Here is a 12,081-nt window from a genome sequence, read left to right as displayed (position 1 = left end):
TCTGCCCTTCTGAGCTGGGAATTTCTGGTTAAAGGCTTATAGTGCCTGCATATTTGAACTGTTTCTTACTGAAATTGGTACACCTTGCTTGCTGTAGCATAGACTAGATCCAGGCCTGCTGAATCTAGCTTTGTTTATATGCTTGTTGTTTGTTTGCTTGTTATTTCCCTGAAATGCTAATTCCACCTAAAATGTGGCTTTTCAGCGCTTCTGTGGATCCCTAGTGATATCTGCATTGCTTACTGTACTTATTTCCTTGTTTCACTTGAATGAAAGTTACTGTTTGTCATTTTTGCATTTAAGTTACCTGTAGCACATTGCATGTAAGTTACCTGGCACTTGCTCACTAAAGCAATTATATAAGTCAGCACTAAAAAATTAAAAGCACTACACCCCTCACAAACTCCCCTTGAGTACCTTGTTCCCCATTGGCCCTTTTTTTCAATTATAAAGGAATTCCCAATACTATTCTAGCATGTCCAAAGGTCAGTTGTCAATCTCTTCTCCGGTCCAGCTGGTGAATCTGGGAATCTTGAGGCAATGTTACAACTGCCTCATGTACACAGACAACCCTCTCCTCCTCCCAACAAATTCCAACACATGTGAGAGATGCAACCATATAGCCAAACTGGAGACTAAGCTCTCTCAACTCAGTACTGGCGTAACCAGTCAGGAGGAGAAGGAAACCACACTCACTACAATTCCAGTCTCACATAGACCTACCACGACAGCAAACCAAACACATAAACACAGAAAAACATACTCAGAGGCTCTAAATAAAAATCTGCCTAAGCAGCAGAGACCTCCAAAGCAGACACCCAAGCAACCGCTACCCCAAAACAAAACACGTGCAACACATAGCTCACAAAGCCAGTGTGCCGAACAGTCACAGCCCTTAAGGCTAAACAACACACCTGATACATTTGTAATAGGTGACTCTATCGTCAGGCACACTGACGTCCTGCTCACCAGGCTGAGCAAGGAGAAGGTCACGGTGAGCTGCCTGTCGGGCACTAGGATCCGCCATATAACACAAGCACTCAGGTCACTCCAAGGCAAGTACAAATATGACTCAGTCATTGTCCATGCTGGTGTGAATGACCTGAGACGTACCTCCCTGGACTACATGAAAAGAGACATAGAGGAGCTCTCTGAGCATGTAGCCCAGGCCGGTATGACCCTGACCTTGAGTAGCATCTTACCCTCACCAAGAATGATGCCACAATTTGAAGACAAGATGATCAATTTCAACAACTGGCTTAAGTATTGGTGTCATTCAAAGGGGATCCAATGCCTGTCAGCCTGGGATGACATGCTCGAAAAGTCACGATGCTTCGCTAGGGACGGCTTGCACCTATCACCCCTGGGCTTTTGGATATTGGCAAAGGCTCTTGCTACACCCATAGTGCCTTTTTTAGGCAAGGCTCAAAAGACAAAAACCCACCTCCACAGGTATCACAAGGGATAAGAAACTAAGAGTAGTGCTATTCAACGCCAGAAGTCTAAACCTCAAGATGCACGCACTCAAAACTCTCCTTACCATGGAGAACATCGATATCTGTGTAGTAACAGAAACCTGGTTCAAGGCTCCCGAGAGCACCCCAGCACTACCAGGTTATACCTCATACCATGCTTTTCAGCCCCAAAACCTGGACCGAACCATAGAAGGAGGGGGAGTATCAATATTTGTCAAAGATACCCACACCTCCAGGTTGGTGGCACAGCACGAAGCATCAGAGACTATCCATGTGCAACTAACAGTGGGTAAAACTGCCTTCCAGTTTATAGCCTGCTACAGACCACCCTCCCAAACCCAGGAACTCCACTCGGCCTTCCTGAGAACACTGGAAAATATGAAGGTCTTTCCAAACACCATTATATTGGGCGACTTCAACTACCCAAACATAGACTGGGAGCATTACTCTAGCTCCAACACCCTAGCCCAAAGGTTCCTAGAATTTATAAACTCAAATGCTATGGAACAACTTGTTACCACTCCCACAAGAGGGGAAAACATACTGGACCTGATCATCACCAACATGGGGACTCTATGCTCCAGACCAGAAGTGTATCCCTCACTGACTGGTAAGATCAGACCATAAACTAATCTCACTGGATATTCACATCCCGACCCCACCCCCTTCCCAGAAAACCACAGTGAAAAACTTCTCTAAAGCAAATTTCACACTCCTCAAAACCGAGGTGGAATCCTTCAAAGCCCCCGGGCCTGTGGAAAATACGGCCCAGACCGCAGAATCCTTTATAAACGCATTCTATGAACTCCTTCAGGAATGCATGGATCATGCAATCCCAAATAAAACCAAGACCCAATCCTCCAAAGGCAGACATCCTGTCTGGTGGATCCCAGCCATAAACAAACTATACAATAGAAGGAGGAAGCTACTACATGATAGAGCAAAATCCCAAAAAGGGGAGGCATCTCTGATCAGTATTAGCAAAAAACTATGGGCACTCATAAAATCGTCTAAGGCCAGCTTCGAGAGAAAAATTGCACAGGACACTAAGGGTAATCACAAGGCTTTCTTTAGTTATGTTAGGAACCTGGGTGGGAATTCCCAGATATGCTCAGAATTAGTCCAAAATGACAAAAAATACACCGAACCCACAGACATTGCTAACATCCTAGCAGACAGGTTCAGAGCAAACTTCCCCCCCTCCCCACCAAAAGGGCAAATATCTATCCCAGCAGAGTGCTGCCCCCCTGACATCTCAGATGCTCAGGTAAGAGCTGCCCTCCCCAAAGCAAAAAACACAGCATCAATGGGACCAGACGGTGTCCCGTGCTGCGTCCTACATGAACTCCAAGAAGAGCTAAACCCAAACATAAAACTACTGTTCAGTCTCAGCCTTACTACAGGATATGTACCCAAAGAGTGGTGTACAGCAATGGTGGTCCCTCTCCACAAAGGTGGTGTCTCAACGGATCCTGGAAACTATCGCCCCATAAGCCTGACTAGCTTGGTCTGCAAAGCTATGGAAAGGATCATCATGGACCTTATAAATAAAGATATTGGGGACCTACAGACACTGGATCCTACCCAGTTCGGCTTTGTTAAGGGCAGATCCTGCCTCTTAAACCTGTTCAATTTCTTTGAAACAGTCACCAAGGCCACTGACAAGGGCAAGGTGGTCCACACAGCCTACCTGGACCTCGCAAAAGCCTTCGATACAATACCACACTCGGGCATTGTAGATAAGCTCACCAGCTTAAATATAAACCCCTATGTCACTAGATGGGTTGCAAACTGGCTCAAGGACAGAACCCACATGCTTAGAATTGCTGGAGCCATGTCAGACTCCAAACCAGTTACAAGTGGGGTCCCACAAGGCTCAGTCCTGGGACCTCTCTTGTTCGGTATATATTTCTCAGAGGTACAGGCCAACACGGAAGGACTGTGGCTGACCAAGTTCGCAGATGACTGCAAACTGGGCGCCATAACCGACTCTCCAACCGACACAAGCATCCTCCAAAAGGGCCTCATAGAAACAGACAACTGGTGCCACAGCCATGGCCTCAAGCTAAACGCCAAAAAGTGTATAGTCATCCCCTTTGGCAAAAACAAAGTGCCCACAAATTACCACATAGGTGGTAATCCATTAAGTACGGAAGACATAATTAGGGACCTGGGGACCAAAGTTGATAGCAATCCCTCATTTGACAACCACGTGGCCAAAGTGGTTAGAAAAACATTTCATATAACCCACCTAATCATGAAGGGATTCACATCTAGATCAGGGGAGGTCATCGTGCCTCTTTACTCATCCCTCATCAGGCCCATAATTGAGTACAATGCCCCTTTTGGGATGTACCTTACCAGACACCTGCAGCAACTGGAAAGACCCCAAAAGTACCTCACCAAGAGGATCAAAGGGCTCAAACAGATGCCATATGCTGCCCGGTTAAAGAAACTCCAGCTCTACTCAGTGGCATACCACCTGCTCAGAGGCGATCTGTGCCTGACGTATAAAGCCATGTCCAACCCGGAATTAATGGACATGCTGCACCTCAGAAAATCCAAATCCCATCGAGCTACGCGCTCGAGAGACTTGAACCTCAGTACTGAAATAAATAGGACATGCTGGAGGGACAGATTCATAACCCAGAGGCTCCCTTCACTCTGGAATAAAATCCCAGTCCAGGTTAGGCAGAGTCCCTCATTGACTCTCTTCAAGAGGAATCGTGATGAGTGGATGGGGGATCGTAGGTTTACCCCGGATATCACTTCTGTGTCACTGTTAGACAGAGGCACAGTATACTAACCTCAAAAAAGGGGATAGCAAAATTAATTTAAAATGGGTGGCGAAAGCCAAACACACTCTGGCTAGGTTTATAAATGCCCTAGGGCAGATAGCCCAGTATGAACCTATGAACCTATTTCAGTGAGGTTCAAACAGCCTGTTTTTAATTTAAATGCTGCAGTTGTATCATAGCTAAACACATTTCTCCATAAGGTCCATGCAAAAGGTAAATTAAAATACAGAAGTGTTTTACCTCTTCACCCGTGGCTTCCAAAATGCCATCTCCTCCAGATACAGACATCTTCTCAATATCTTTGGCTTTCAGTCCCTCTTTCACAAACCCAATATCTGACAGCAACTCTGCAAACTGTCTTTTGAGAGCAGCAATTTCCTGAAAAAAATGTGCAGATCATTAAAACAAACATCTAAGTTTAATATATTTTAATGAAATTACTTTGATTTTCCTTTATATTTTCCCCTGCTTAGGATCAGCCCATGATGACCAAGATAATACAATTCTCTGTTACATTTTGGACCCAGTGGACTTCCTTTGTATACCACGTCAGAACTCTCATACACAGATGAATTCAACTTCTAAGTCTGAGAGTAAGTCAGTGATGTGACATGGCTTTCATAATAAATGGAGATGAGTAAAGTTAAGTAAAATGTACTGTTCTGACTCTGCTGTGCATCACATTTATATCTTGACACAAACTAAAACATGGAAAGTACTTTGCAACAGGACCGTCAAGGCTTAATAAGCCTCCATTATGAGCAAAAGTAACGAGAGAGAGAGAGAGCAATAATTCATGAGCAAAGTGTCATAGAGACAGTATCAATTACATGATGTCTGTCGCCACATTTCCTAATTAAATAAAGACAGATCTTTATGAACACAAAGGCCTCCTGTGCTAGCATCCATCAGACAGATCTGCAAACATGTAAACTTAACATTATAATTTTCCTTTACATTTTTTATATTTCTTCAACAGTACAAGTATATATAAAGTCTGACAAAAACTAAGCCATCCATAAAACACAGCTCCATTTATTACAACTATAGAGATACAAGATAAACATAACTCAGAAACTGCTAATGCAGACACTGAGACAACAAATACAGAAGTGGAATTAAGCTGAAATGATCAATTCCTAAGCATAATGAAAGTTTTTTTTCATGGACAAGTGAAATAAGCCCCCATGCAACTAGGACAAGGATTTATTTGCTCTATCTGAGTTTCCTCTAACCTTGAATAGGTGATTATACTGTTGGCTATTTAAAACTCTACCCATAACTGATGCTCCAACTGCTCAAACTCATAACAGTTCAAGGTCTTCATTGTTAAAGTCTACTTCTTTGTTGTCTTGCATGCATGTGCAAGCAAGGCATAATGGCTCAGTGACAGGGAAGCTTCTGCAGAGTACTATGCAAATCAGCAAGCATCGAAGCAAAACAGTATCCAAATGAATAAAGCATTAAACTAATGTGGCACAAGGGGATATCTCACAGTGCTTCATTGTGGCTGGATGCCTTTTCTGGTCTCTACGTCACATAATGTGAACTCAAGCACTATTTTCTAAGTTTAAATATGGTAGTTTTTTTTCCAAGATGAATTTGGCAATTTTGGTATGTGACAATATAGTTTGTGCATTGATGGCATTATAAATGGGAGAACATTGTAGAGCAGTGAGCTTTGAGGAAGAAAAAATGCTCAGTGACATTGAACAAGAGCTTCTGGCCCAACTCAATGGTCATGAAAATATTTAAAAAAAAAAAAAAAGAATCTGATTTCATGTTAAAGAAGTAGGTGTTGAAGTGGAAGAGGTTACACATAATTTGTGCAGTTCAACACTGTTATTGACTGGATATCTTAATGACTGAAAGAATGAGATGCTGATGACTGTGAAATTTTACACAAGCAATAGACTGAAATTAGGTCATTTAGGCAAAAAGCTGAAGATGTTTGACTGAAAGCACTTCTTTCCCTTGGGTATATGGTTAATGTGAAACAGCAGCTGTTATCAATGGAAAACTACACCCAGAGGAAAAAATCTGAGACTGATTGATGAGCTTGAAGATTAATAAACGGGCTTAAATTTCTAGATTTTGTTAAAACAGAGATATCACTTTGGATTGATTTTGAGAATTCTTTTGGTATTCAGGAAGTAATGCAACTACAGTTAACCCATTATAAAAGAAAATATGGCAATCCAAGGATCATTTCAGTTAATTTTATGCCTTGGTCTGAAAAAGAGCACATTTTATGGCAGTTGTGGCATCTGAGCAAATGTTTTATAGTAGCTGGTTGACCTATATAAATATGTAATGCATGGAACCTAGCAATTATGCTCAGAAATTAAGAAATGCTCAGAAATTAAGAAAAATATAAACGTGTGTTTCTCTAGCATGAGACCCAATCTTACCAGTATTTAGGGGTCTTTAACAAAAGCATCCTAAGTGCTACAATTGTGTTTTATACTAGTGGCTAACAGTGGATAGTGTCAGCCAGCAAACAACAGTGGCAGGAGGCAAAATAGCTTTTAAAAAGTGTTAAAAGTTCAGTCTGACATACATACAAACAGAAAGTGGCCAATAGCTTTTAAAAGCTGTTTTACCTTCTGCCAGAGAAGTGGCTCATTTATACCTGCAGTACCTGTCAGCTCTCCATGATTATTCAGAATGTCCTTGATTTAGCCTCATAATTTAAACCTGTCCCTCATAAACTGTTTGATTTTCTCGTAAATCAGCAAGAATTATAGTTATTCAATAATGCCAGATGTTAGGGTTTCATACTGCTTATTGTTCAGAAAATGCAAGTTGATGCAAAACAAGAAGTTATGTACTCACCATAATGTTCAATGTATGTAGTCCATCTCGCCTCACATTCTTAGTCGTGGGTTCGGAGCCGAATATCGGCTCCGACTCAGCCAACTTTTCTACTAGCTCGAAGTCTCCCATTGGCTGGGCCAAGCAGGTATCCCATGCTGCACCACTCCACAAACCCAGATCTAGTTTGCTGCGAACCTCACAATCACACCTCATGCATATGAACAACCCAATAAGGTAGAACACTATCAAGGAGGATAAGAAAAAACAAACTACCATTGAAGGGTACTCTAGCACCAATCCTAACCTCCAGATCCTCCAGGAAGGGGGCAGGTGGGAGGGTAAGTAAGAATGTGAGGCGAGATGGAGTACATACATCGAACATTATGGTGAGTACATAACTTCCTGATGTTAAGTAGTCCAATCACGCCTACATTCTTACTCGCGGGACAGCGTCCCCAGCACCTCTATCCTGGGAGGCTCAAAGGAAGATACTCCTGAGGACTGTGGAACCAAAGGAAGCCTGGCCCCTAGAAGCCATGTCCAGTTTGTAATGAGTAATAAAGGTGTGCGGGGAAGCCCACATGGCTGCAGCACAAATATCATCTAAAGATAGTCTGGCATGGTATGCCATAGATGCGGAAACAGACCTAGTAGAGTGAGCCTTGACGGGGAACAGTAGATTTTTTCTTGCTGAAGAATAAATAAAGGAAATACAATTTGAAATCCATCTGGAAATGGTAAACTTGGAAATAGGGGATCCCGCTCTATTTTCTGAAAAGGAAACAAACAATTGGTCAGATTTTCGTAGGTGTTTGGTCCTGTGTAGATAGAATCACAATTGTCTGTGCACATCCAGTTGATGAAATCTAAACTCTGCCTTGTTCGAGAATTGAGGGAAGAACACTGGCAGCTCAATAGACTGATTAAGATTAATAGTAGATGTTACTTTGGGAAGAAAGGATGGATTAGGTCTAAGAGAAACTATGTCCTTATGAAAAATTAAATACGGGGGTTTGATGGAGAGAGCTTGAATCTCTGACACCCGTCTGGCTGACGTGATGGCTATTAGGAAAACCTTCTTCCAGGACAAAAACTTTAACTCACAGGTGGCAGCCGGCTCGAAAGGTGGGTAAGTAAGGGAGTGCAAAACAAAGTTTAGACACAAAAGGGCATAAAAGGTTCTGAAACAGGAGGCCGGAGTAGTAAGGTGCCCATTAGAAAGGCCTTACAGAGTTTATGGGCCATAAGGGAAGGCTCATAGGAGGTATGAAAGCTTGAAATAGCCAACTGGACTTTAATGGTAGCGGGCGCAGTACCCTGCTGAAAGAGCATGGACAAGAACTCCAAAACAGCAGCAATTGGGGCTGTGTAAGGGTCAATTCCTTGGGCATGAGCCCAAATACAGAATCTCTTCCATTTGCTGGAATAAATCTTCCTAGTCGAAGACTTATGTGAAGACAATAAAATGTGCACTACCTCAGGTGAAAAGCGATGAAGTCTGACTAACAACGGAAGTGGAGTAGCCAGGCTGTCAACCTGAGGGTCTACAGGGAGGGATGAAAATGACCCGACATGTATATCAGTAGGTCTGGTACTGGGTCCAGAATCCAAGGAGTGTCCACAACGAATGGATGGAGAAAGGAGAACCAGACTTGGCGAGGCCAGTGTGGGGCAATTAGAATCATCTTGTTTCCCAAGGATAGGGCTTTCTGAATCACTCTTTGTTACAGAGGAAACAGAGGGAAAGCATAGAGCAGACCGGATGGCCAGTCATGGACTAGAGCATCCCTGGGTGATTCCCCTTGTGGGGGGATCAGGGTGAAGTAGTTGCTGCATTTGGCATTGAGGGGATTGGCAAAAAGATCGCAGCAAGGCTGACCCCACCTGCTGAATATCTGTTCCGCAACCAGAGGGTTCAGGAACCACTCGTAAGGCATCAGAATAGCTCTGCTCAGCCTGTCTGCTATCACATTGGCCTTCCCCGGAATGTGCGTTGCCACAAGGAACCGTTGGGAAGACACTGCCCACTGCCACACTCGCATGGCCTCTCTGCACAGGGGGTAAGATCTAGTTCCTCCTTGTTTGTTTAGATACCATACAACGGACATGTTGTCCGAGTGTATCGCAATCGTCCACAGAGGAAGAGAGCTCTGAAGTGCCCGCAACGCCAGTAACACCGCTCTCATCTCTAGGACATTGATGTGCAGATGTACCTCGTAATCTTGCCACGTGCCTTGGACCGTCCTGCCAAGATAATGCCCCCCCACCCCATCTGGGAGGCGTCCGTGGTCACCGTGGCGACAGGTGACGGAGGAACAAATGGCTTCCCCTCGTCCAGATTGGTGGAGCACAGCCACCAACCGAGATCCTGTTTGCATCGGTCCATGAGTAGGATCTGGTGGGGAAGTTTTTGGAGAGACCATTGGGCAAAGAGAAGCAATTGAAGAAGCATCATGTGTAGTCTTGCTAGAGGCACTAACATAATGGTAGCTGCCATGGTGCCCAGGAGCTGAAGAACCCATTTCGCCTGTACTTTCCTGAGGGGTAATAATGCGTGAACCTGATTCTGTAATACTCTGATCCTTTTGTGTGGCAAGAAGGCTCGCATTTGGATGGTGTCTAGCTCTGCGCCTATAAACGTGACATGCTGTGAGGGCAGCAAGGCAGATTTTTCCCAGTTCAATGTTATTCCTAGTAGTTGACAGAGGGTAATGGTGGCATCCCTGACTTGGATGAGTAGATGCCTGGTGGGGGCGGTGAGGAGCCAGTCGTCCAGGTATGGAAACACTTGGAATCCTTGACGTCTCAGGTGAGCTGTCACCACCGCCAAACACTTGGTGAACACCCTGGGGGCTGTGGTGATCCAAAGGGCAGGGCATGAAACTGAAAATGACTAGCTCCCAGCCGGAAGCGTAGGTGACTCCTGGATGCCCTGTTCATTTTGATATGATAGTAAGCATCCTTGAGGTCGATGGAGCACATCCATACTTCTTTTTCCAGCAACGGAAAAATGGACTGAAGGGTGACCATTCGGAACTTGGACTTCAGAACATAGTGGTTTAATCGGCTGAGATCTAGAATGGTTCTCAGGTCCCCTGTCCTTTTCGGCACCAAAAAGAGTCTTGAAGTCCCTAATCCGATTTGGTCTGAGGGGTCAGGTTGGATGACTCCCTTCTTTAGTAGCTTTGAAACCTATAAGGCTGCGTGATCCCTTTGACTGGGTGGAATGTCTGGGATTTTTCTGACTGGAGGGTGGGGGGGGGGGGTCTGATGAAAAGGGAATGGCATAACCTCCGGAAACCATTCGTAACACCCATCGATCCTGGGTGATGCTTTCCCAGGCTTCCGGGTATAACGATATGCGGCGCCCGACTGGCTCCAGAATAGCACAGTTGGGCAACACATCAGGAACGATGGTAGGAAGAACCGCGAAAGGAATCGCGGTCTCGCGAGTTGCGGGGGCCTCCTCTGCCTCTAGGGCGGTGTCTTCCTGAATAACCTCCCCCTCCTCTGCCTCTGGAGGGGGACTCACCTTGTGTGGCAGGGAAAAACTTTGGCGACTTCTTGAACCACATCTTCCCACCCCTCTGAGCCTTGGGGTAAGGCCTAGAGGGGAGGGAAAAATGGACCCCTACGGCAGACAGGGTCTTTCCCTCTTGCTCGCATCTGGTGAGGATGTCTTTCACTTTGGTCCCAAACAGCGAGGACCCATCAAAGGGAGCGTCATTGAAAGAAAACTTGAAGGCCTCCGTGAAATGACACAGGCACATCCAGGCTTGCCTCTTGAGGGCTACTCCCAAACTGGCTGCCCTACTCGCCCCCTCGGCTGCATAAGATATGAGCCTCATGGACGAGTTGACAATAGAATTGAGGGTAGACACCTGGGCGTTAACCGTGTGTGCTAACACCTCAGGTACATTACCCGCTAGAGTATCTCCTAACTCCTTGAGGAGATCTCTCTGGAGCCGAGTAAAGTGACAGAGGTAGTTTAGTGACCGTAAGGTGAAGGTCGCTGACGAGAGGGTCCGCTTCCCGTACCAGTCCATGGTCCTAGACTCCTTGTTAGGAGGATGGACGGAGGAAGAAGTTTTGGCTACTTCCTTCTGTGTGGCCGCCGACGCCACCATGGCATCTACAGAAACCCCTTTGGACAGAAACTCTTTCCCCGGGGGAGCAGAAAGAAAAGTACAGTTTTGTACCTACCATAAATGTAGATGTTCGAAGATCCACATTGCTGCAGTCCTTACATATGGGTAGTCCGCTGTCCTTGGTCGGCCCGAATACCAAAGTATTAGGCTGACGTCGGTCAAGGCGCTTAAAACTGACATCAGGACGTCAGGGTACAAATGCGCATGACCGACGTCATATCCTCAGTCTTTTCTTGCCCCAGATGTCAGAAGGCCCTAAAAAGAAAGGCCAAAGCCAAAAGACAGCAAAAAACAACCAACCACCCCTGCACTAATCATAGTTACAATATTTACAATATTCACAACCCAAACCACACAACCGCCTCTAACTACAGAGGGAAGGAGGGAGGTAAATTGGACTGCAGCAATGTGGATCTTCGAACATCTACATTTATGGTAGGTACAAAACTGTACTATGTTCTTCATCTCACATTGCTGCAGTCCTTACATATGGGTAGAATCCCAAAGCAGAGGTAAGGGAGGATGGCAAAACTATAAAGCATTAGGAGCTGCCAAAATGCCCTGTAAAATTGCAGTGGCAAAACCAGCCCTAGATTTAGAGTAAAGTGGAAGGTGGTAATGCTTAGAGAAAGTATGCACTGAACTCCAAGTAGCTGCCTCCAAAATATCTTTAGTAGCCACCCCCCTTACAAAAGCTGTAGAAGTGGCAGTAGCCCTAGTGGAATGAGGCCTAATCCCAGCTGGAATCTCCTTACCATGATGGGAATAACAGAAAGCAATACAAAAACCAATCCACTTAGAAATAGTCTGTTTTGAAACAGGTTTGCCCTGAGAACCCAAAGC

General features: G+C 44.9%; 1 protein-coding gene across 4 annotated transcripts in view; it reads right to left on the bottom strand.

Moving 5' to 3' along the window:
* DHX57 (DExH-box helicase 57) overlaps window positions 1–12,081 on the bottom strand; it is a 2,066,546-nt gene that overhangs the window by 316,746 nt on the left and 1,737,719 nt on the right. For all 4 annotated transcript variants that reach the window (XM_044057412.1, XM_044057439.1, XM_044057430.1 and 1 more), the window contains one exon: window positions 4,514–4,651. In XM_044057412.1, the coding sequence (XP_043913347.1) occupies window positions 4,514–4,651 (138 nt within the window). The remainder of the gene's footprint in view (window positions 1–4,513; window positions 4,652–12,081) is intronic.

The sequence above is a fragment of the Protopterus annectens genome, chromosome 1.part2, assembly GCF_019279795.1.
Source record: "Protopterus annectens isolate FY-2018-M chromosome 1.part2, PAN1.0, whole genome shotgun sequence".
Classification (NCBI taxonomy): Eukaryota; Metazoa; Chordata; order Ceratodontiformes; family Protopteridae; genus Protopterus; species Protopterus annectens.
The sequence above is the reverse complement of the archived record's forward strand: the minus strand, read 5'-3'. Positions and strand labels throughout refer to the sequence as shown.